The 25,427-nt window shown below is 47.4% G+C and overlaps 7 protein-coding genes across 7 annotated transcripts; 6 read left to right on the top strand and 1 right to left on the bottom strand.

Moving 5' to 3' along the window:
* Window positions 1-893: 893 nt before the first annotated feature.
* On the bottom strand, window positions 894-4,508 carry DEU56DRAFT_874102 (uncharacterized protein; the record flags this gene model as incomplete). The annotated part of the gene is made up of 14 exons (XM_041355918.1): window positions 894-1,084; window positions 1,108-1,206; window positions 1,254-1,918; window positions 1,978-2,116; window positions 2,167-2,343; window positions 2,473-2,544; window positions 2,577-2,788; window positions 2,836-2,984; window positions 3,043-3,204; window positions 3,244-3,411; window positions 3,601-3,683; window positions 3,718-3,865; window positions 3,915-4,136; window positions 4,191-4,508. 14 exons carry the CDS (start codon window positions 4,506-4,508, stop codon window positions 894-896), a joined length of 2,805 nt encoding a protein of 934 aa, XP_041202035.1.
* Window positions 4,509-6,811: 2,303 nt separating this feature from the next.
* Window positions 6,812-8,958, top strand: DEU56DRAFT_761359 (uncharacterized protein; the record flags this gene model as incomplete). Its single annotated transcript, XM_041350525.1, has 6 exons — window positions 6,812-7,063; window positions 7,114-7,493; window positions 7,543-7,671; window positions 7,723-7,829; window positions 7,890-8,889; window positions 8,937-8,958. The coding sequence occupies 6 exons, from the start codon at window positions 6,812-6,814 to the stop codon at window positions 8,956-8,958; spliced, it is 1,890 nt and encodes a 629-aa protein (XP_041202034.1).
* A 2,767-nt stretch (window positions 8,959-11,725) lies between these two features.
* DEU56DRAFT_714104 (uncharacterized protein) lies at window positions 11,726-12,067 on the top strand (the record flags this gene model as incomplete). Its single annotated transcript, XM_041347556.1, has 1 exon — window positions 11,726-12,067. A coding segment is annotated over one exon (342 nt), but the record flags the coding sequence as incomplete, so codon positions are not given.
* A 1,144-nt stretch (window positions 12,068-13,211) lies between these two features.
* Window positions 13,212-13,730, top strand: DEU56DRAFT_717608 (uncharacterized protein; the record flags this gene model as incomplete). Its single annotated transcript, XM_041347622.1, has 1 exon — window positions 13,212-13,730. A coding segment is annotated over one exon (519 nt), but the record flags the coding sequence as incomplete, so codon positions are not given.
* Window positions 13,731-15,812: 2,082 nt separating this feature from the next.
* On the top strand, window positions 15,813-16,355 carry DEU56DRAFT_721249 (uncharacterized protein; the record flags this gene model as incomplete). Its single annotated transcript, XM_041347694.1, has 1 exon — window positions 15,813-16,355. A coding segment is annotated over one exon (543 nt), but the record flags the coding sequence as incomplete, so codon positions are not given.
* Window positions 16,356-18,782: 2,427 nt separating this feature from the next.
* DEU56DRAFT_931450 (uncharacterized protein) lies at window positions 18,783-20,045 on the top strand (the record flags this gene model as incomplete). Its single annotated transcript, XM_041358712.1, has 4 exons — window positions 18,783-19,248; window positions 19,303-19,702; window positions 19,755-19,836; window positions 19,893-20,045. The coding sequence occupies 4 exons, from the start codon at window positions 18,783-18,785 to the stop codon at window positions 20,043-20,045; spliced, it is 1,101 nt and encodes a 366-aa protein (XP_041202030.1).
* A 1,633-nt stretch (window positions 20,046-21,678) lies between these two features.
* DEU56DRAFT_874101 (uncharacterized protein) lies at window positions 21,679-24,736 on the top strand (the record flags this gene model as incomplete). Its single annotated transcript, XM_041355917.1, has 4 exons — window positions 21,679-21,716; window positions 21,804-22,020; window positions 23,532-23,535; window positions 24,312-24,736. The coding sequence occupies 4 exons, from the start codon at window positions 21,679-21,681 to the stop codon at window positions 24,734-24,736; spliced, it is 684 nt and encodes a 227-aa protein (XP_041202029.1).
* Between the last annotated feature and the right edge of the window lie 691 nt (window positions 24,737-25,427).

Raw genomic sequence — 25,427 nt, 5'->3', positions numbered from 1 at the left:
GGTGAATCATGATATGAATGGGAGCCTTTTGTAGGGTCCACATCCACAACTTGATCAAGCAGCGCATTGTGAACTGATGGCGGTGAAGTACCAGTCGCCATTGTCAGGGGAATGACCAGGGAAAGCGAACCTTGAAATAACAGTAGCAGAAGAAGCAGAAGATATAGTACAACAATAGAGTACCGGACGGCCATAAGAACTAGATGAAATGGTAGAAAATGACGATTAGGAACAAGAACTGCGAGGTTTCTTCCCTAGTGTTTCATTGTGTACTCAACAGACGCACTAGACAGGTGATCCGAGAAGAAATGATTCCAGCATCCGGCCTGTATTCACCACACCCTGGCAGGGGTATTAATACACCCCTGGCCACTGTAGAAGGGTATGTATCCATACTCACCAGCTATTTACAACGCCTCCCTGTATGCATACACACCTTGGGAGCCTTTCCTTGTATGCATACACACCTTGGGAGCTATAGTGTGCTTCTTCGGACAGTTCTAATAGGTTATATTGACCAAATAAGTAGTATAACAATGATAGTAATCTTAGATCCCTTCCCCGCACTGCTATTTTATGTGCCAACCCCGGACCATCAAATTCACTAGGTGCCTTCTGAATCCCTCCTTCTATGATTTGAATCAAATCAGTTCGAAGTTCGAACCACTGCATACTCCCGCTCGCGACATATCCCAAATAGGCATAATAAAGAGAGAGATGGCAAAAATATCATAGCGGGTGTAGGCGTGCGGTTAGTGTGGTCACTCGTCTGTAATCACAATGAAAGACGATGTATTGCACGTAGTAGTCTAGTAACAAGGGATGCATGGCAGGATGAAATGCAGGAAAATGAGAAAAAAGCGCCAAAAAACAAACAAATAGCCTCCGGTTTGCTATGCAGTAGTCGTGGCGGGTACAGGTGCTCGTTCTGTAGTGGTTTGAACAGAGAGAAGGCTGGGAACCACATCCCACAGGAAAAGACAGTCGTTCCGCATGGACCGGCGGATCTTAGCCTGTCGCAAGGCATATGCAACTGCTCCCTCGTGCTCCATTGCTCCATCATATATTCTGGAGGTTGCGCGTTCTTCCCACCAACCTGCATTCCACTCAAAGCTAATACACGTCGCATCTCCTCCTGCACAAGTTCGACCTCCTCTGCCCACCTGTTGGCACGAGCTCGTGCCTTGCACCACTCAACGCGCATTGCTGTTTCCGATTAGAAAAAACTACATCAAATACATAGCGACTCTCACCTTCAGAAAGTTCTTCCTCACCCGCTCCATGGCGCTGCTTCCAAATCCAAGACACGGCTACGAATCTTCGACCTTCTGACACCAAACCTCCCGCCTGCGCCTCAGTCATACCACGAATATGCTCATCTTCGAGCTTTGGGAATTCAATTTCCCAATCAAGGCGTAGGAGTGCATCGGCTAAGTCATCAAGTGCCCTCCATGCCGTGCGATACTTTGTTGCGGCAGCGTCTATTTTCGCCTGGACAGTATCAATGACGGCACGGGATCTCGTGTGCGCTCGTTGGCCAGTTAACCAGTTCTTCTTGAACCCAGTGAGATGGCGTTTGAGTCGTAGGTGTTGCCGGAGCTCCTGGAGACCATCATGCGCCTGGGCACAGCGTAACTTCCACTCGATGTTACACAGATTCACATCGCAAGACATGCCCGCTTTCACCACTGCAGACGGCATCCACAGTTTGATGGTGTGAACAGGCTCCTCAAGGGTGGTATCCTCAGTATCAGAGGTGTACGCTCGAAGTCTGGCAACACTGGGGATATATAGCATTTGGATTTGGATCCACTGTTCAATCCGACGGCGCAGTGCATTGATGCGTTGTTGCATAGCAGACAGTTGATTATCGGTGGCGTGGATTCCAATGTTCGCAGTGTCCGTTGCGAGCCGACGTCTGAGAGGTAAAGCAACTTGTTAAGACCAGCTTGTTGTCAGTGCGAAAGACAGACATACTGTAAAGCCTCTAGGTCGATCCCAACAGCTATTAATACGCTAGGGGAGACATCTGGGTGGAGGGAGGCATCAATCCCTTGTCTTAGCTGCTGGGCTTCAAGCTGAGAGAGCTCGAGTCTGACAGACGCCTGGGTGACAACTGTAGTGTACATGTCAAAGATTGCAAATATCATACAAGCGAAAACATACCTGACACTTTAATCTCGAACGGGTTCGGCTTTGAACGATCACCCTCCCAATCTTCTACCAACTTCCGCCAGGCACTAAGACTCGAAGACGGGATAGCTTCCTCGAAGTCCCGAAGATCTACAGCATGCTGATAACATTCTGGAATTGCCTCCTTGAGTTTTTTGAGCAGTGAAGGACCTATTAAACTGTCAGAGACGAAGGCACAATCTATGTGTAATACATACCCAAGTTGACACTTTACGCCAATTCCAGTCCGCCAAGTGGTCATCCAAGATGTCGCGTCTTGACCCTGGACCCATTTCACACGCGTGCTGGTAGCGATAGGATTCATGTTTGACCATCCGCGTTCAATGGCTTCACCGTCAGTCCGCGCCATGCCTTTGATAAGGTTAGAGAATACGAAGTTTGACATGCTGCAATATGCGCCGGCAGATGAAATTTGGGAATGAGGAATGTTAAAATTTTCGAGTCGCCCGAAAAATGGATCTGGGACGGATAGCGTGACATCCGCTCCCACAAATGCTTACTCCATTGACATGCAATATCATATGAGATATTGAGAACGAGAACCTCGCCAGAGTGTTGCAAAGTCGAGAAGAACAGGAAATCCATATTCACATATCTAAGTCCGTGTGATTAGATGACGTCAAAGATATCAGAGACGCGTACCTTTCTCCTTTTTGGAGATCTCCAACTGAGGACGGACGTGTGAGGTTATGACGAGCACAAACGATGGCGCCGACGCCTGTGGCAGCCAGTCCCCGTGAATTCTTGGTGTCGGCAAGATTAACGGCGTTGTGACTGGCACAAGAACTTTTCTAAACACGATATCAGCGAATGATACACTAAACCATATATCAACCTCACCTCTTGTACCTGGCTGGCATAAGCAAGAACATCTTTGAATCCACTTTGTTCTACGAAATAAGCCCAGCCTTGGCTAAGGCTAGGGTCTGCCTGCTCAGAGGACTTATTGCGGCGGCATAAGCGAAAGTTAGCGTCCATTGCCAGAAATAAAGCATAAAGCCATCTACATTTCTTGAGCATAAATATCCCAATGAAAAAAGCAAAACTTACTTGTGTTGTGGCCTCAATGTCTCCCCAACCCAAAGGCAAGTTTTTGCCAGGTTGCGGACAAGCCGGGCACAGTACGGCGAGTTCTCCTTCCGTTGTGCCGAGAGCGCCACCAGGTTCATGGCCACGCCCGGCACGTTTAAGAGATAGTATATGTCGAAATTGCCGACTCTATCCGTAGGAAAGCTTCATAACGGTCCTTATACTCACGTTAGCTGTGAAAAAATGATTCAATAGTCAATGCGCCTACCTTAGTCTGGTACCTCCTAGTATTATCCGTTAGACGTGCCAATGCTTGGTAATTATTCAAACGCGGATCCTTTCGACTCAAAAGTGTATCATTTGGAAGTGATCAAGGACCCGGAATGTTGCAGCAGTTCGGGGATCTGTGACGGTTGCTGGGTACCAGTGAGTGCGCAGGAGTTGGGTAGTGTGTGTTTGCGCTGTCTCGCAGTTTGCAGAAATCTAGCATGATACTGTGGACACCGGTGATGTCAAGGACGACGAAGTCGTCCTGGAAAGCAGGAGAGGGATTGCAGCAACGGACACCAGTTGGATGTCCGAGTTGGACACGTAGCCCTAAGTCTCTTAAGTTGCTGCGCTGGAAGTATTTCCCAGTCCAAATCTGATAGTATAGTCAATTTTAAAGAACGCAAAGCAATGTGAATACATACTTCAACACGGTGCAAAGGCGCTGCGCGGTGCAGTGAGATGACACAAGACTGACAGTACAACTGTAATCCTTCACAATCAGTACACCGAATAGACGGCTGGTTTACGCATGTCTGCTCCCCATGACAATGCATGTGCCATGCATCATCTCCATGCCCTTCTAGCCGAATGAATTCCTTGAGAAAATTATCACGCTCCTGCAGCCATTGTTTTTGAGGGTCATCCTGAATATCACCGAATGAAAAAAATTGCAATCAAGATATAGAAATAGCACACACCACCGGTGCGCGTGGCCGTTTGGCTTTCACTGGTGTGGTATCTGTGCTGGTGTCGGCAAGATAATCGAGGTATGGTTGATCATCATTGAAATAAGAAGCGAAATCAAAAGTCTCGGAACTCCCAAGGTTTGTGATCGAGGAACTAGTGGGTACAGCCGGAGACGTGTTGGCATTTTGAAAGTATGTAGTTTTGATGGTGGGACGGCTCCTGATCATAACGTCTACAGAGGTATGTGCATGATATGCACTTCCCTCGGGAACATGCAATTGAGTTTCTTCATTGCGTCGTCGCTTGTGTGCAGCTTGATTCTCCTCCATGAACTGCCGCTGATACTTGTCCAACTTTCATACCCGAGAGTTTTTGACCATGGCAATGAAAATAATGTGGGCACATGCTATACGATGTACGTACTGCATTTCAACATTGTTTATCTGGTCACGTGACACTACTTTTCTATATGCTGCCATACTAGTCCATCGCTAAGCAGTGCGGCATCAAGAGCTCCCTCGTCTTCATCCATGAGGGACACGATCTCCTCTTCGGCGGCAAGGTAGAGACGTGCTGTAGAAATAAGACAGGAACATTCAGTTTGGAGATGTGGAGTACATGGACCATCTAAACTTTTGACCGCTGTGACCAGGTCTTCCGCGTCCTTCAGTAAAACCCGGGCCTCTGATATTCCTTCCAAAACAGCTGGTCTAACAGCACTCCACCCTCGCACATCTACTTCTTGAAGAACAGCGATAACTCGAGGCTGGCACCCATTGTGGTTCCGGCTACCACCGGTATAAGTCCTGCTCCATATTTCTTCCATTGCCTCATAGGCGTCTAGTGTGGCCTGCACAAATTAGTACTGAATGTCAGTAGATGTAGTATTTGAATATACCTTATTGGCTCCCTTTGCCTGCCTTGATCTCTGTCGTGCTTTGGATCGTTCATACCCGACATGTCTAATATCATGTCAAATCCCTATGTCCACTTCTGGTTCAGAATGCGAGAAACACTTACCGCAAATAATGTATTTTCTTAGACTGTTTGCGCGCTTCTTGGCGGTCCGGTGAAGACTTACGACGGTGTCCCATCAAACGAGACAGATGAGTGGTATGATACAAAGAGCCCTTAGTAAGGGTACGTTAACAGACATAAACACTTACTGGTATATAGACTTTTGGTACGGTCACAGCCACCACTTCGGGACAGTTATCACACAATGTACTCTAGACCATGCCGTTTGAGCATGAATCATCGTTACCGTCAAATATAAAAATAAACGACAGCAATACACTTACTGGTATATAGACTTTACGGTATGGTCACAGCCGCCAATTATCATACAATGTACTCTAGACCACGCTGTTGAGCATGAATAGGTTATCGTCGAATATAAATATCACACACACACACACACATGACAGCAATTGGTATCATCATATTGGATGCAAGAAACGGGACAGGCCACACATAAATGTACAGTACAGTATTTTACTCCTAGAGCGGCACCTGATTGACTGCGCCATCATCCAAAGCCTGTCCATAGGCAGCCTGGGCGACAGCTAGAGAGGAGTAACGCGCAAAACAAGCTCCTGGAACACCGACGACATGCACATGCACATTGTGCCTGGGAGAAAATTGAATAAAATAATAGACCAGCAGATCTCGGAGTACGTACCATCCTTGAAAGACCCCAGTTTCACGTCCAACAGTAATGACATACCAGCGCACCGATGCAGAGGTGCTTGAGTGTTGAGTAGTGTGGACAGCAGTGTTGACGAGGGTGGGAGCAGCTGCACGAATGGTGGGAGCAGCAGCGGCGTTGACGACAACAGGTGCTGCATTGATGGTGGGAGCAGCGACAGTGTTGACGACAACGGGTGCTGCATTGATGGTGGGAGCAGCGACAGTGTTGCCGACGAGGGCAGGAGCAGCGTCAATGCTGTCAGTTGTCGATGTGTCACTCTGTGACTCACCACCCTCGTCATTTGTGTGGGTACTCTGTGACTCACCACCCTCGTCATCTGCCGTGGGTTGTAAGGTTGAACGTTGAGTACGGAAATATTAAATGCTCACCAATTGTACCACAAACATAGCACGAGTGCTTGTGTGCACGAAAAACACATGCAGGGCAGTGGCCAAGCACAAGGTCATCCGTAAATTCGGGTAGACTGTGGTTAGCGTGCGCCTCTATTATGGCTAGAATAACCATTCAGCCCAGTGAGAATTAGCCAGAGGCTCACACTCACCACGCTGGTCCCGCACAAGCTCTATGGCGCTTGCTAGTTCGGATAAAGTGAAAGTTTGTTCCTTGACGAGGCTGGGAAAACTTTCATTTTGGACAAACGAGGTCAAACGGGGGTATCAGACAAACGAGGTCAAGCGGGGGTAATAGCAGTGATGTGATGTGAGATTGTTGAAATTCCAGCCACTTATAATAGCTTTTGTCGGGTAACTCCGTGCAATCAGCCCTTCTCATTGGATAATGCAAAAATAAGATTCAAAGTCCGTCCCAAATGGAGTATCAGTACACGCCTGCAACACCAGCGCGGAGACTCATCTAAAAAAAACATAAGGTATGTGACATAGGTGATGAAATTCATTTTAGCCTAATGCCGCCGGTTCGTAGATGCCTGGTGTATCATGGATGACACGCGAACAGTCGGCTTGGCTGAAAACTAAGGTGGATGCATTCCGCCTCAGCCAGCTGCAGGGCGAAACAACTGTCTTCTTTGCGAATACATCCCGTGAATGGTTCGAGAACTGGCCTGAAGCTGCTGTGCATTTCAAAGACAGCGAGACTGGTGTTCCACTTACCAAATCCCAGTTATCAGAAGAGCAGACAGTTGAATTAGGATTACATCTCCAAAAATGTCGTTCCGTAAGTTGGCCACACACCTGTTGTATTACGGTTGCTTATACGTGTTACAGAAACTCCGTTCTTACTTCTACCGCAGCAACTCCGCCGCTGCGCAAGGACGAGTGACACAATTCACTAAAACGATTACGAAGCTCATGGGCTCCACCACTGCTCGCACTCGTGGGCCGTCTGCTGTGGAATATTTTATTCAAACCGAGTACAAGGACAACAACGCCATCAAGGATGAGATCTCATCTAAGATAGCATCATGCACTCAACAAAATCGCATGGCCTTGCTTCGTACAGAAGCAACGAAGGCCATGACTGCGCGGGGACAAGAATATGTGCTGAAGATGGAGCGGGAGGCGAAAGCTGAATGTGAGCTACGTGTGCAGAAGGCCAAGGCTGAGATGGAGGCACTGTCTAATCCCAGTGACTCTGCAAAGTTGCAGTGCGTACATGTCTCTGAACATGTTGCAGCAATACTAACATTCCCACAGATGCATTGAAGGGCTGGGTGGATTGATCGGACAACTTCTACAGTCCATCCACGACACGACAGGTTGGAACGGGAGCGTGTACATTGGGGGACCAGACCCTCGTGTAGGTGGGGATCTTCGCGTTTACAGGTTAGTGTTTGTTTTTGTGCTCGGTTACCTTGATTTCATGTTGCTCTATAGTTTCCACCATGGGAAGGGTACTACCGGCCTCAACTTTCGTGATACACTGCCTGACCATCACACACGAATCATCGAACCATTCACTACTTTTTTGAAGGGCGCTTTTGGTAAGTCGGTGTGGTCTTCTGGTTAGGTAATGCTGATGGTGTTTCTGTGTTTCTCCACAGCTGCTTCTGTCCAGGAGCGCATCCCAGACTCGTCTCCCTCGAGTATGGATACTATTGTGCCCCTTATGGACACCTCCGTCCCATACTCGTCTCCGTCAAGTATGGATACTATTGTGCCGTCTCCGTCAAGTATGGATACTATTGTGCCGTCTCCATCGAGTATTGATACTATCGTGCCCCTTATGGACACCACCGACTTCCTCGCTGCTCCGACTGCAACTCAAGAAGTGCCGCATGCCTCGGCCGATCAATTCTTCCCCATTAACCCCCCCATTAACCCTTTCTCATTTCATCCTATTGACGATTCACTCGATATGTCGGGCGAGTTCTCATTCGATCCCATTCCCGACGATTCACTCAATCTCATTCCCGGCAATTCTTTTGATCTGTCAAACGAGGCCCTTGACAACTTCCTGGCGGATTCACAATCATACCTACTCCAATCTACTGCAGATGGGACCGAGGGTCCCCAACTTATCTTACCTCCATTTCCGTATGCTGACAATTCACAACCATCTCAGTCTATACTTTCACCCCCGCGCTTCCGCAGTGCTTTAGCTCGTATCAAGTCGAAGAGCCCCTCTGGTAACTATAAGAAGGTACCTCGGCCCCGTCCATTCAGAGGAGGAACTGGACCTTCCCATGGTCTATATCGTGATTCCCCTCCCCCTTCTGTGCCTCCTGCGGCGCCAGCGACTCACCATCATGATTCCCCTCCCCCAGTGCCGGCGACTCACCATCGTGATTCCCCTTCTGTGCCTCCTGCGGCACCAGCGACTCACCCAAGTTCATTACCGCCTGCTGAGACTCCTCCGCGGGCCACCACAGCTGCACCAAGTAGCCAGCTACCTGCTGACAACGAGCCCATGGAGAATTTGCAGCCTCTAGATGATATCGTCAATAACCAAGTGCGCCGTAGCAGCCGAGTTCATGTTCCATCCACTCGCACAACAGAAGCTAATAATATTGGTGCTGACGGTATGGGAAGAAAGCCACGAAAGTAAGTTTAACAATTTTTTTCACTTCCGCTTTGAACTTTAGTTCTAGGTCACACAAATTGGTTCACTGAGGATGTTGTGTTCTTGCCATCATGTTTGCTGTATATCGTATATTGTTCTTGTCATATTACATGTATTCGCCGTCTTTACTCAAAATACACTATTTTTTGACACAATGATCTTCGTCGAACACAGGAAAATTGAGTGTCTCGTTAGGAAACCCCAATCATGTCTCATGTCAATTTTTTCAATACCATGTAGTCAACATTTCAGCATCGTGTCACAAGCTTAGGTACCGCAGTAAACAGTTTATATGTCTCATACTTATTATGCAGGGACTTAGTCGAAATTCATCGTGAACTCGTCACGTGGCTTGCAGGGACTTAGTCAAAATTCATCGTGAACTTGTGACGTGGCTTGCAGGGACTTAGTCAAATTCATCGTGAACTTGTCACGTGGCTTGAAGGGACGGTCAAAAATTCATCACGAAGTTGTCACGTGGCTCTGAGGGGCTGGGCCAGGATCTGTCAGGAACAAGTTGGCAAGAACCGGTAAGAACGGAAGGGTCCGGAAGGGTGCGAGATTTAAGGGGGTGGAGATTATAGGCTGGAACTGATGTATTAATATAGCCAGCAAGAACCAAGAAGGAGGGGTGACATATTTATAGGTGGAGAAGCAGTACGAATTGAGGGAAACTGATGCAGACAACCTATTTTTAGTCGAGGGATTAATATAGCCAGCAAGAATAGATGGGAGTACCCAAATTGGGAATGAGGATCAGCCAGAGAAGTTCAACATTGTGTCCGAGTGCTAGTATCAATACAAAGAAGCCTGTATGCATACTTTGCTGGGACTGAGAGTCCTAGGCCAGTATGCATACATAGTCTTCTACAGTGCCCAGACTTGTATTAATCAATCTTACACTATGGCCTCTCATTATCCCTTGCATATATATTGTTGCACGCATTATACTCATTGTACTCATGATGCTGAGCTTACGATCGCTGCCTCTTGGCGTGTACGACACAGTAGCTTGGACCACATTTATTCCACATTTCAATATGTAGTCTCGTTACATCGTTGTAGCAAAATACAAGTTTTTCTAGAATCACTGTCAGAATCAGAGGTACGGGTACGGATGACTTCGAACATAGCAGGTCGCCATTCTGCTCACATACCAAGCAGGCAACGTTTGATGAACTAATGAAAGGCTGTGATATGAGTATCAGGCAGCAACAAATGGTAGGCCGCTATGTAGACACGCTATGCGTGCGCATGCAGTCCAGGATTTATATCATGAAAAAAGAGTGGTACTAGTATCGTGTAGGAAACATACCGGGCACAATAATGATGTACCTACATGTAGAAAAGTCCGTCAGAACGGCAGCCGGAAAAAAGAACCAGAACCTCACGCGCAGAAGAAAGAATATTGTCCACCAAGGACAAGTGAGCTTGCAAACCTGTCATTAACGCTATCGACGAGGTATTATTTCACGTAAATTGAAGGACACTGGTCATGCTCATTAACGCGGTGGATGCAGCAGTGGTCACCGGTTAAAATCTACCCAGGTCATCCCTGCACAATAGCACATTTGATACAGTTAGTGGGGGAAATGCAACGACTCACTGGGAGACGGGAATGTTGAGCGGTATTTCCAGGCTTGTGCCAGTGCTTCAAAAATGTGACTAGAGTCTGATTCAAACATTAAACACTCTAAAGCTGAAATCCTAGTGGGTGTGGTTGTTGTCAGGGTCCCCCAGTTTCGTAAAGGATGGAGTGCGCTGTCAGAATTATCAGAATGACAACACCAAGTCACAGCAGCGATCGTAGTCGTATCGTAACCTAAGTAGTCGGTAAAATCGCTTCTTGGACCAATACCAAGTGGCACCCCCGAGAAGGACCCCGGAACACCTCCAACCCAGCATCGCGCCCCACGGCGTCGACGCTACCCAAGCCTTCTCTCCTGCATACTGCCTATAGAATAGAATCATAATATCAATAGACTAAATCCACAAAAACAAAACAAAAACAAAAAGACCATAAAAACAGTATGCCGATACAAAACGGTACACAAGAACCAGGAAAATTTTTCCTGGTTCTTGTGTATTCCTGGAAAAAGAACATCCTCGAGACTAGCTATGAATGAAGTGATGCAGGGCTACAAGGGAGAGGTTAAAGACCTAGTGAGTGCCAAAAGCTTCATGGATAGAACGGCCCTAGCCATCAGCGGCAAGCCGTATTCGGCTGAAAACCTGTCAGATATACTCTTCCACGTTGCTCAACTAGCGGGAATATCCAACCAGGCCCAAGCAGCTATCAAAGCAGTAGCATACATATTCGAAGAGATGGCAACGATAGAAATGGCAAAAGCAATAGCCAACAATGTCATATCAGCAATATCGCCCCATATCGCAAAGATCCTCGAAACCTCCGAAAATTTAGCCGCCTCAGTAACACAACTCAAAGACATACAAATCAAACTAGATGAAACCGCCAAAACAACCAAAGAATCAGAAAACAACACCATCGAAGTGACATCCATCGATAGCAGACTAGAAAAGATGCAGGACACTGTAGTAACACTCACCACTCAAATCAAGGACTCGACACAGAAAGGAGGATACAAAGCGGCACTCCTATCAGGAATCGAAAACGGCGACACAAACCTCCAACTCACCAGAATAGCAGCAAGAGATGCGATCAAGGCACGTTAAATCCTCATCAACGCTACTCAAGATGGTCCAATCGCTCCAGACAAGACATCACATGCGCAACTGGTAGAAAAGATCAAGGCGGCACTGAAAGCAATCATGAAAGACGGCAGCAAGACACCAGAAATGAGAGCAGTCACTCAATACAGAAATGGAGGAACGATCATAGAAATGCTCACCGAAGAAGACGCAACACACCTCAAACAACCCGAGAACAAAGAGGAATTCATCAAACAACTAGATCCAAAGGCAACATTCAAAGAGAGGGCTTACCCGGTAATTATTCAATTTGCTCCACTAAAATTCGATCCAGATGATGCAGACCAACTCCGGGTCTTAGAACACGAGAACAACTGGGAACACGATACGATCACCATGGCAAGATGGGTAAAACCACCAAACAAACGAACTAATCATCAACAGGTAGCGCACATAATGCTAACAATGAAGGACCCAAAATCAGCAAACAAAGGCATCAAAAACGGCATAACTCTCAATCAAGCACGACTGCAAATGAAGAAAAACAAAAGGGAACCAATAAGATGCGCCAAATGCCAGCTCTACGGCCATATCGCTCACGAATGCCTCTCACACCACGACACGTGTGCCAACTGCTCAGAGAACCATAGAACTAACGAATGTAGCAACAGGAACAAAAGAAGATGTACCGCATGTCAAACAGAAGACCACGCCAGCTGGGAAAGAAGCTGCCCCGTATTCGAAAGAAAATGCATAGACACCGACACGAGGCACCCTGAAAACACGATGCCATACTACCCTACAGATGAACCATGGACACAAGTCACCCTACCTCCCAAGGCTCCCGCCCACATCAAAGCGCCTGCACATCAAGAACCACCGCCCCAATCCCAACCCAGACACCAAGAAACCCTAGACCGCCACATCAACACAAGAGGAACAAGACCTATGAGAGGTACGTCGCACCTTCATCATAACGCTGATTTCGCACCTCGCAGAACATACACCCCCTACCCGCAAACGCAAGACTACCCCAACTCCCCTCGTCCATATGTCTAACACACCAGACAATCAAGCAATAAGACTACGAATCTGGCAAGAGAACTTGAACAAATCCGATACGGCTCAACATTGCATCTTAAGCGGACCCTTCACAGCGAAAGCATACGACATAGTCGCGTTACAAGAACCTTTCATCGACGCGCTAGGCAACACAAAAGCCACCCCCGAATGGAACATTATCTACCCCTCTCACAGATATTCCCATCAAAGTCGCTCGCGCGCGGTTACACTAATCCACAAGCGGCTTAACACTAATAACTGGAGACAGCTAACATTCCCATCCCCAGACGTCGTAGTCATTCAAATGCAAGGTACTTTCGGGAAGATAACGATAATCAATATATACGACGATTGCAAGAAGCGAGAAGTTATCCCAGCCCTAGCGACCTTCCTAGAACGAGAATCCCGCACAATACACTCATCACCCAAGGACCACCTACTCATACTCGGGGACTTTAATGCACACCACCAACTCTGGGAAGAAACATGCAATAACCACTTATGCACAAGCCTCGAAGCGCAGGAAACGGCTCAACGGATCATCAAGCTAATGGCCGACCACGACCTCCAAATGGCGCTACCTAAAGACAAACCAACGCTCCAGTCATCAAGTAGCGGCAACTGGACAAGACCAGACAATGTTTTCTGTACCTCTCACACTTTACATTCGTTCACGTTATGCGACACAGCTCCGAGACGCCGCCCGCCATGCACTGATCACGTTCCAATTTACAGTATATTAGACCTCAACATCCCGCAAGCAACTACATCGATCAATCCTAACTACAGAGACGTGGACTGGGACGAATTCCGTGGAGCGCTAACCAGGAACCTCGCAGACATACCACCACCAATCATTATAACGTCCGAAGAACAATTCCAACTAGCGGCCGCCAACCTCAATAGCGCAATCAAGCGCACCATGGAGGAAAAAGTTCCAAAGACCAAACCCAGCCCCCATGCCAAAAGATGGTGGACGAAGGAGCTGACGCAAATGCTAAAACAAAAGAACGAGTCAAGTGGTCAATCTTACAAGTATAGAGCGCTACCTGAGCACCACATTCACGAAGAACATCGACAGTACCACAATCACGTAACAGAAACCATCCGCCGCACACGACAAGAACATTGGATTGAATATCTCGAAAACCTCGACCAGCAAAGCATATATACCGCCAACAAATATGTATCCACCCCCTACGGTGATGGAGGGAGAACCGGTGTCCCAGTGCTAAAAACCAAGAACCCCGACGGTAGTATATCAGAAGCAATCACTAACGATGAGAAAAGTAAGGCCTTAGCTGACACATTCTTCCCACCTCCCCCTCTAGCCAGCTCAGTCCCCGCCAATTTCGACTACCCAGAACCAATCACACCCTTCATGAAGATCACCGAAACGAACGTAACGAAAGCAATCGCAAATACTAGCGCCTACAAAGCCCCTGGACCGGATGGGATCTGCAATGTAGTATTCAAAATGGCCTCGACAATCCTCACACCATACCTACACCGACTCTTCAACGCAGTCTTCACCCTCAACACGTATTACGACCCCTGGAGAGAGTTCACGACAGTCGTCTTAAGGAAGCCGGGAAAGGCGGATTACTCAGTACCAAAAGTGTATCGTCCAATTGCTCTCATTAACACCACGTGTAAGCTACTAACATCGATTATTGCTGATCAGGTCACGCTCATCCTCGAATCCCACAATCTATTGCCCAACACCCACTTTGGCGGACGCCCAGGGAGAACAACGACCGACTCAATTCACGTACTCGAATCTACCATCAAAAATGCCTGGCGAAACGGCAACGTCGCATCGATCCTATTCCTGGACATAGAGGGAGCATTCCCCAACGCGGTAACAGATAGACTGGAACACAACATGAAGAAAAGACGCCTCCCCCCGGAAATCATCCAATTCACAGTACGTATGCTAACTGGACGCAAGACTCAACTACGCTTCAATGACTCAACATCGAAATGGATCGACGTACGAAACGGAATCGGCCAGGGCGACCCCCTATCGATGATAGCCTACCTGATATATAACGCCGACCTCATCGACATCGCAGAATCACGCAACAAAGAAACAGCATTAGCGTTCGTGGACGACACCGCATACATAGCCGTAGGACCGACCTTTGAAGACACCCTCAAGAACATGATGGAGAAGCCAAATGGAGCACTGCAATGGTCGAAAGACCACAATTCTAAATTCGAAGTAAGCAAGTTTGCGCTGATTGATTTCACCCACAGCAAGACACGGACCCGCCCCCCACTCGTCATTCAGAACATGACCATCACCCCAACCGATCATCACCAATTCCTAGGCCTTCTAGTCGACCAAGAACTCTCATGGAAACAACACACCGGGCATGCCATCGCCAAAGGAACTGAATACATACTTCAACTGCGACGACTATCAAGATCAGCGAACGGCGTATCAGCAAAACTAATGCGCCAACTATACTTAACGGTAGCCGTCCCGAAATTCACCTACGGAGCAAGCATATGGTTTAGGCCCATATACCACAGTGGATCAGCCAAGGAACAGAGAGGCTCGAAGGGCATAGCAAAGAAGCTAGCAAGGATACAGAGAATCGCTACGCTAAGTATCACAGGCGCTATGAACACAACCGCAACTGACCTTTTAGATATTCACGCCAACCTGCTACCAATGTCCCTTCTCCTCCAGAACACCTGCTACCGAGCGGCCATCAGACTGGCCACCCTGCCCTCACATCACCCCCTCCACAAACCCCTACAACACATCGTTAAACACCGCAACATAGCCCGCCACAGATCATCCCTTCACAATCTCGTTCAGGCGTTCAATATCTCACCAGACGACACCGAAACACTTGACCCCACCAAGAGAGCCAACGTGAAAACGCCAAATGCGTACAGCATCCACATCACACACAAGGAAAAGGAAGCAATCAAAGAACAGACAAACCTCAAAGACGAAGTCCAAATTTTCACCGGTGGTTCGGGGCGTGACGGGAGAATGGGGGCGGCGGCAGTGCTCTTAAGGAACGGGAAGGCACCGAGAATCCTCAAGTATCACCTAGGATCCGACCATCAGCACACAGTATTTGAAGCAGAGGTAGTAGGAATGACACTTGCAGCAAAGCTAATAGCTACCGAGCGCGACATGACGTACCCAGCTTCAATCTTTATCGACAATCAAGCAGCAATATTATCGGGTGAGAATTCCTACACGAAATCAGGCAGTTATTTAGTAGATCACTTCCGCAGTATGACGAAGATGTTAGCAGACAACAGACGAACATGCAGACTCAATTTCGACCTCACGCTAAGGTGGATACCTGGACATAAAGGAGTAAGTGGGAATGAGTTAGCGGACAAGGAGGCAAAGGAAGCGGCTGAAGGAGATAGGAACTCGAGCGTACGAGAAAGGCTACCAACTTACCTTCAGGTCGAGAAGCTCCCAGACAGTGTATCTGCTCTAACGCAATGGCACCAAGATGAGATCAAGAAGAGATGGTCAACAATGTGGAAGAAATACCCCAGACACGCACGAACAACCATCATAGACCCCAGCGCGCCCTCCAATAGATTCATCAAACTAATTGCAACCCTCCCAAAACGTCAAGCAAGTATATACACTCAATTACGCACGCGCCATATACCACTTAATCAGCACCTGCATCGCATTGGAAAGAGCATCACCCCCTACTGCCCCATCTGCCCCGGTATCGAAGAAACAGTACCCCATTACCTCCTGGACTATCCCCAATACACTCGAGAACGACACGTACTGTCAAACGCCTTGCGCCGCAAAGCCAACTCTATCACCCACCTCCTCACGTCGGACAAAGCAACCAGTCCACTCATGCGATATATCGGCAGCACCGGAAGATTTAAACGAACATTTGGTGAGATTTCGGACGCCTAGAACTTTCATACATTCATGCCAGCGAAACCCAACAGAAATAACAACTCAAGCATCTATCATTATCACCAAACCAATCCGCTCCACAAGAACAAAGACCCCTCAAGCATATACCCAACATATACCCCAACATATACCCAACACTCCGAGACTAAATGGAAGGACTTTCGCCGGCCGAAAGTCAATGTATCCCACATCATTCCCTCTGTACGAAATCAGCGTCGGCCTTTGCCCGACAACAAGCTGACGGAGTACGCGTGCATCATTTATCATACATCAGAATACCTACACTACGATAGACTAAGCGGGAGTAAGCCCCCCGCGTAAAGGGCTATGTTCGACATAAGGTCAATGACCTCAAAGGACAATAAAATTGATTTTTTTAAAAAAAAAAAAAGAAAGTAGTCAGTAAAATCAGACGCTCGAATAGGTATGGACCTGACCTTCAGAAATCGCATCAAGAGCACCTAGGCAGGAGTAAGAAGTAGCCCCCCCGAAACCAGCACCCTATATCCTTCAGCGAGATCCGGGGCTAGGAGATAGATACGAAACCTAATTGACGGTGTCGGGAAGAACGTACGAGTATTCAAAAGTACATACCAGTTGCCGTTGCATGCTATATGTAGCAGAACTTCATCGTGGCGTGTCCCTATATTCACCCTCAGAGCTTGATTATTGTCCACGCACTAGCCAGCTCAGCATAGACTAAGCTGCCGTCCTGCAACGAGAGGCGTGAAAGAGTAATCGCAAGCATCCCATAGTCGCCGCAGACAGTGAAGGATGGGAGTTCTTCAACTTGGTCGGTTTTGATGTATTAGCGAGCAAAAGTCGGGAGAAGCCATCCAGGTGGATGTTCCCAAATACGTTACGTGTCATTCAAGAGAATGAGGATTGATACGCAGGTGTCAGGCTACAATCGCTGTGATACGAGCGTAAATGCATGTGAGGCAGACAGTGAGAATATGAATAACACTCACAATTTATCAGTAAGGTTGAAATCGACCTTCTCGACTGTAATGCTGCGTCTAGTTCGACGGTGGATTGACGGATCGCCAGTTGAAGAGATACAAGTGAGGGGGATGTATTCACTGGGGGTACAGAAGATAAGGTGCAACTTATATATGTAAGTGAGTGGCAGCACAAGTAGTTAGCGGGTTAGTACTTCAGAACGGTAAAGGGGAACTTCGTAGCCGGTAGTAGTAGCTTAAGGAATGACATTCCTTACACGACAAAGTCGCATGACACGTGCTTTCCCTTGCTGACCTCATGCCTCAACAACCGGGACGGTAGTGCAACGTGCCTGCCTACAATTACTCTTGGTACATCACCCTTCACTATACTCTCTGGGTCTCTGATATCAGGTCACCCGCGCAGCAACACCTGAGCTTAGCAGTCGGCGAACAGTGCATCTGTGCAATCAGAAGTTGGTCCTACGCTTCATCGACACATGCTGAGGCCGCTTCAAATACGATGTCTGTGGCAACAGGCATGCCTTTTGGTCATTTTCGTGATGTTTAATCCAAACAAATAGTCATCACTATGTACCAGCCATGATTGCCCCCCTCCCACCACTCTTTCCGTCCGTATCCGAACATACGTCGCTACTAGGTGGCCTCCTTGAAATTGGTAGACCCAATAGTGAGCATCAACATTGCAGATGTGCTGTTAGAAAACTGTGTTTGGCGTCATGATGTGTGCGAAGCCAAGGTCCACTAACTTGAAAATGGCTGGAAACGCGGTCGGGGAACGACTCGGAGCTTGAGGTAAATATATCGGAAAATGGTATGATGCACTGGATTTGCAGGATGTGCAAAGCAGGTGCGTTATATTGTAGTACCAGCCAGTAGAAGACCATATGCGTCGTATGGTACACAAATCAGACGTCTGAGTCACAAGACATGTCAGTCAACGTGTTTCACACGGCAAGCTAAAAACTCCGACTTTGCCTGCTGTACCCAGACATGGATAGCAACAACCATCTTCGTTTGTCAAATAGTGGTCTGTCTGGGGGACACTACCTGTCGACATTGCCGACCTGGACAATACTTGAATCCTGGAAATGGAACAAGTGAGTATTACTCACTGGAGCTTCGGCAACCCTCGAAAATCAGCAGCTGCAATCGCACAGTGAAATTATTCACAGGACTGTCAGAACAGCACTGCCCGATGCCTACTTTAAAGAGAGAAGGACGAACGCATGCTTAGTATGCCCTCAACTTCATTATGTCCCTCTTACCCTGCGCTGTCCTCGCATATGTTCCGCTTGTTTGTGCTTCGCTCTCGAGTCTCGGCGATACCAGTATCCATACACTCAATTCCAGTAATTGTCCATCCTGCAACACCAGAACCTTATGGGACATTCTCTTGAGCTGTGGCTTGACTTTATTCGCGTGCACATGGACTGCCATCCACACGAATATTCCAAAGATGGGTCAAGGCAAAGTGTCCTTTACCTATTATCGTCTGGTCTACATGGTCTTGGGGTTGATCGCCCCAGAAATCATCATCACCTGGGCCGCGGAGGAGTTTTTCAGTGCTCGTAATGTTGCAAAGAACTTTAATGATGAATTTGGTGTGCAGCGTGCCAAGACCCACGGCGGTGATAAAGATACGTCAGAGAGCACAGCTACATTGCTCAGTGAGATTCGTGGAAGTTCAAGCGCTCCCAGACCTGTAGCAGAGTTTAAAGGTCATTTACGTCCTTGAAATCTTCCATCACACATGGCTAACATGCCCTTCACAGAATGGACAATGACCCATGGGTTCTTCGCATGGATGGGCGGATTTATGCTCTATGTCGATGGCAGGCCACGAGCCATCCTTACACCCAATGAACTCCTGCAGTTTGTTCGTGACGGATCCGTGGACATGCCTGTGATCTCGGAGGAAGAGATAGAAGACCGAAGCAAGGGTGATGGACTATCGAAAGGCATCGCCCTTCTTCAACTGGCATGGTTCGCCGTCCAGTTCTTCGCTCGTTACATCGAGAATCTTCCGAATACCCTGCTTGAAACGGACACTCTGGCTATCGCTGCTCTAACCTGCATTTCATATGGCCTGTGGTGGAAGAAGCCCAAGGATGTGAGATGTCCCTATGTTGTTCATTGGAAGGCAGTAGCATCACCAAGCCGCTTAACCAACGAGTACGTCACCATTGCTATTGTCTGAGATGGTTCTGATTCATCTGTATTCTAGCAAGGCAGATTTATCCGGATCTTCTCCTGTTGACCCTATAGCCGAAGAAGTCAGGCCCAGTGCCGTCCATTCTCGTCGTGTTGTATATCTAGGTGACTACGGCACTAGGTCCTATGTACTTCTCATTGGATGTTCCAGTGTGATGGTGTTTGGAGGGATACATTGTCTGGGCTGGAATTACTTGCCTCAGGGAGCAGCCACGATATGGCACGTGGCTTCCCTTATGACAGTATGCGCACCGGTTTTCGTTTTTTTTGGTGTTGGATATCATCTGCATACGGACAGGTCTAATGACTCGGTGTTCATGACACTCGTGACATGCGCTGCACCTCTCGGCCTTATAACATATATAATTGCACGCTCTATACTAATTGCATTTATTGGGATGAGCTTACAACCACCACTGCCTCCTGGCGTATACGACACAGTAGCGTGGACCATGTATATTCCACATTTCCATATATAGTTTTATTACATGGTTGTAGCAGAGTACTGGTTCTTCCGAGATCACCGCTTCAGAATCGGAGGTGCAAGCACGGATAAGTTCGAACATAGCAGGTCGGCTTACCCGGAATTGATGTACTACGACATCTGAGTTGATGCTTTCCACGGCAAAATCACACACATCGTTTCATTGTACTGGGTCGATCGATCGTGAAAGACGACCTTGAAGGATAGTATGCTGGATCATAATGATCCGGGTAAATCAAGGATTCACATCGTGTAGTCTCATAGAGATCGCTGAAAATGTGAATCTCAGTTCAAGGCGGAGGTGACACTTCTCCTTACCTTTCAAGATCGCCGCCGCCGAGCGAGTTTGCCGAACAAGTTGAGCCTATGGTCCGACACATATTGCGCAGACAGGGACATACCATCGCCTGCATGTATGACAGGACTCCTCGAGACCATACAAGGTCCATGGGACTACCATATGGGCTTATTATCCTCTGGCTTTTGAACACATGCTGAGGGGATAGGTAAGTGAACAGGACGGGTTGTCAGAAATGAGTGACATACCATATATCTTACCGGGAAGCAGCTTGAAGACATCTAGAAAACCTCTTTTCTCGTAAGCGAGTCATTCATCTGTGACACCCATCGGCATGTAGCTATTGGGACTTAAGATGTGCACCTTGTGTGACTGCTCGGAGTACATATTTGACGACTCGATGACATGGGCTCGTACCTGCGCCAAAAGTGGGTGTCGATGTTCCGCTGAGGATGTGTTGATAAGCTGAGACGGAGTCAACTTGAGGGAAAATCCCTCGTGCGAAAATATCAGTCGATTTGAAATTCACTATCAATTCTAAAATGTCATTGAATGTCAAGTCAATGTGGAATTGTGTTTACGGTCACCTCTCACACAGACCTTAATCAAGGGCTGCTCAAAATGACCTTGCTCTCGCCAGGATACAGCATGCATACCCGTACTGGCCTGTATAGAGTGTAAGGTCAGAAGCTCTTTGAGGCTGATAGCAATTGTTGACGATGTTATCGAATCAGCGTTCGGTCAACAGGGACCACGGCCGACTCAGTTTCGGCAATCAGCGTGTACCTTGGGTAAGCAGCATTAATCATGACATGCTCAGTTGACGTTGACTTATCTTAAAATTGAGCAGCCCTTGATTTTAAGTACGATACTTCACCAACTATCTTGGCTGTGACCTGTAGATAGCCATCAAATGGCGTAGGAGCTCCACGTACAGCTGACCCAAGAAGCACCACGGTGCAATCTAAGGGGTCTTGGCGCCATCAAACTTTCACATTGAACATGTACGACGGCACCATAACTAGATTCCCTGTGCCATAACCAAAGGAATCTATGGTATAGCGCTAGTGCCAAAAACTGATATGCACTGATACACGGGGGTGGCCACGACCTTAAAGAGAGCAGAAAGAACAGACTTACTCTCTCAATCTCGCCATGACCCTTGTAACCTTGGGTATCCTGTCATGCATCCCGTTTGTCTGCGCCTCACTGCCGAGCCTCAATAGTACTAACATCCCCACACTCAATGTCAACAACTCTCCATCCTACAACTATACCAGATCCTTGTGGCACATCATCTGGAGCTGTTGCTTGACTATATTCGCATGCACATGGACTGCAATTCATCCCAACATTCCGGGTATGTACGAGGGCAGAGTTGCCAAAATTACTCGTCGTGCATTAATCATGGGGTTCGCAATGGCTGCCCCAGAACTCGTAGTCATCTGGGCTTTGAGGCAATTGTTAGTGCTCGCAAAACTGCAAAGGAAGTTACAGGTAGGCCATATGCTTGGACCATATAAGTTGGCACTCAATCGATGAGTCTTCAAAGGATGGGGAATGACCCATGGATTCTTCGCATGGATGGGTGGATTTATGCTCTACGTCAATGGTTCGCCACGGGCCACTCTTACACCTGATGAACTCCTGCAGTTCGTGCGTGAGGGATTTGTTGATATGCCGATCATCACTGAGTCAGATATAGATGATAAAAGCAAGGATGACAGGCTATCTAAAGGCGTCGCTATTCTTCAACTGGTGGTGGTGGAAAAAGCCTAAGGATATAGGACTTCCTTACGCCGTTCATTGGAAGGGAGCCACATCACCCAGAGACTTAACCTATGAGTACGTTATCAATATTTCTGTCTCGAGATCGCTCTGTTTAGCTTGCATTATAGCACGCCATTTTTACCTTTGGAAGCTCTGATACATCCCCTTGAGACTCTTATGGGAAATCGGGTCCTCATCTCTCCCTGGGCTGTCCGTTCTCGTCACGTTCCATCTCTAGGTGGCTATGGCGAATCTCATGTTATGATGACACTTCTCATTGGATGTGTTTGTGGGATATTGTTTGGATGGATATATTATCTGGGATGGGACTACCCGTTTAACCGAGGCTGGCGTTGGTTTGTCATTTGGACAACATGTATTACAATAATTTTTCTTCTTATTGTTGGGTTTATGATGTGGCGGGGCCACAACAATGGGAGTAATAAACACGCGATGACAGTGGCCTTTGCAGGTCTCAGTGTCTTCTTTTATTTTATTGGGCAGGTTGGACTAATTGCCTGTACGATACTGAGCTTACAATCGACGCCCCCAGCTGGTATATATGATACAGTATCGTGGACCGAGTATATTCCACATTTGTAGTTTTATTACATCGCCATGACGGAATATGATAACTTGTATGTTCTTCTGGATCAAAATCAGGAGTGCGAGTATGACTTGGGCAAGTTAACCTAATGTATTGCAACAGGCTACAATTCTACTTGGCCTGTGAACAATGAACAGTGTTCATCGAAAATTTGGAATATGACAATGACAGAATACATATGCTGCATACAGAACTAGCATGACATTAATGCAAAAAGACCAGTCCTGGAATAATATGAGCGCATGTGAACATCATCCTAATCTACTTACCACTGGAAAAGTCCGTCAGTGCGACCCTGCAGCTACAGCGGCTCGAAAGGGAACTCAGGCGCAGATGGGGAAGTTATGAAAAAGGACCTTGGACTGTTCAGAACGTCGCTCTTGCTATCGTGCAGTGGTGATGGGTGCGGTACTGGGGGAAGTTTGAGCGCTGTTATAAATCACTACACTCAGCTATCTATTCGAATCTCAACAATCCCCTGGCTTTTGACTCACGCCAAGGGGGTAGGTCAATGAACACTCAGTGGACGAGTTTGGGATGACTCGGATCTGTCAGAAATGGGTCATCAGTGAATTCATGATTGAGATATTGTAGCCATGACATGAGTACCCTGAGGAGCAACTGATTGTAGTGTGGTGACTGTGCGGACCCAGGGGAGCGCCTGGCAGTGCGGTCCTACATATAAATTAACTGTGTCATTGGTGGGTATGGTACAGCAAGTCGTACTGTCAAACATTACTGGGCTACTAGGCTACGAGTCACGACGAGTCATGAAAGGTTATTAAACAAATGGTACAGCATTACCAGTACCAACGACCTGCTCTTAAAGCTTGAGAGAGCAGGATGAACCGACACCATATCCTCAACCTCACATTGATGATGATCCTCCTGCCCTGTGCTGTCCTCTTGTGTATTCCGTTTGTTTGCGCTTTACTCCCGAGTCTCAACGACACCAGTACCCACACACTCGATGCTAGTAGCCCTCAATCCTGCAACACCAGAACATTGTGGGACATTCTCTTGAGCTGCAGCTTAACATTGTTTGCGTGCACGTGGACTGCAATCCATCCAAACATCCCGGGTATGGACGAGGGAAAATTTGCAATTACCTCTCGTCGTCTATGCATCATGGTCATATCGTTAATCACCCCAGAACTCATGATCACCTGGGCTGCGCGGCAGTTTGTTAGCGCCCGTAAAACTGCAAAGGAATTCAATGATGCCTTTGATCCAGTTACATTGCTTAGCGACATTCCACTGGCAGACGCAAGTAAAAGACCAAGCGCTCCCAAACCTCCAGAGTTTAACAGTGAAAGTCTGAGCGCTTCCAGACCTACAAAGTTTAGACGTCTGTTAATTTCCTGGATTCATCTGTCAGACAGGAATTAACATGTAACTGTTGCCTTCGCAGGATGGACAATGACACATGGATTCTTCGCCCGGATGGGCGGATTCATGCTCTATGTCAATGACGAGCCACGAGGCACTCTTACACCTTATGAACTTCTGCGATTTGTTAGTGAGAAATCTGTGGAGATGCCTGTCATATCTAAGGCAGAGATAGAAGATCGAAGTAAAGGTGATCCACTATCCAAAGGCATCGCCGTTCTTCAGTTGGTGTGGTTCGTCTCCCAGCTGATCGCCCGTTATGTCCAAAACCTTCCGATAACCCTGCTCGAAATCGATACCCTGGCTATAGCTGCTCTGACCTGCATTTCATATGGCTTGTGGTGGAAGAAGCCTAAGGATGTGGGATGTCCTTATGCTGTTCATTGGACGGCAAGAGCATTGCCAAGCCACTTAACCTATAAGTATGCTGTAAATGTTCTTACCTGAAATTGATCTGATCCGCCCATTCCAGTAACGCCGATCTTTATCCCTCCGACAGTAGCCAATTATCCTACATTCGGCTGACTCAGATCCGTCTCACCTATCCCTTTGTCAGTCTTACGGGCATCTGGGCTAGTATTTCCCCCAGTGCTGCCCGTTCTCGTCCTGTTCCATCTCTAGGTGGCTACAGTAGGAGGCGTGATAAGATTGTATTTCTCACTGCCAGTGGATGTTTCAGTGGGATGGTGTTTGGAGGGATGCATTGTCTGGGCTGGAATTATGTTTTTCACACAAACACAGAGCACATATTATGGCGCGTGGCTTCCCTTGGGATAGCATGTGCACCGGTGATTATTTTTCTTGATACTATGTCATACATGAAGCATTGGATGTCGTTGACAATATTCGGACTTGCATTTGGATATATTGCTGCTTCTATATATATTGCTGAGCTTGCGATCATTGCCTCTTGACGTGTACGACACAGTAGCTTGGACCGAGTTTATTCCACATTTGTAGTTTCATTACATCTCCATGACAGAATATAAATACTTGCCTTCTGGGATGACTATCATAATCGGAAGTGTGAGCACAACTTGACCAAGTTCGAACCTAATGGCAGACCACTGTTCCACTTGAATACCACACGATCAACACTCGATGATCTAAAGAAAGGGTGCCACATGAATGAGTGAAC

The sequence above is a fragment of the Suillus clintonianus genome, assembly GCF_016758775.1.
Source record: "Suillus clintonianus strain FC179 chromosome Unknown DEU56scaffold_151, whole genome shotgun sequence".
Taxonomy (NCBI): Eukaryota; Fungi; Basidiomycota; class Agaricomycetes; order Boletales; family Suillaceae; genus Suillus; species Suillus clintonianus.
This window is presented reverse-complemented; position numbering and strand designations above follow the sequence as displayed.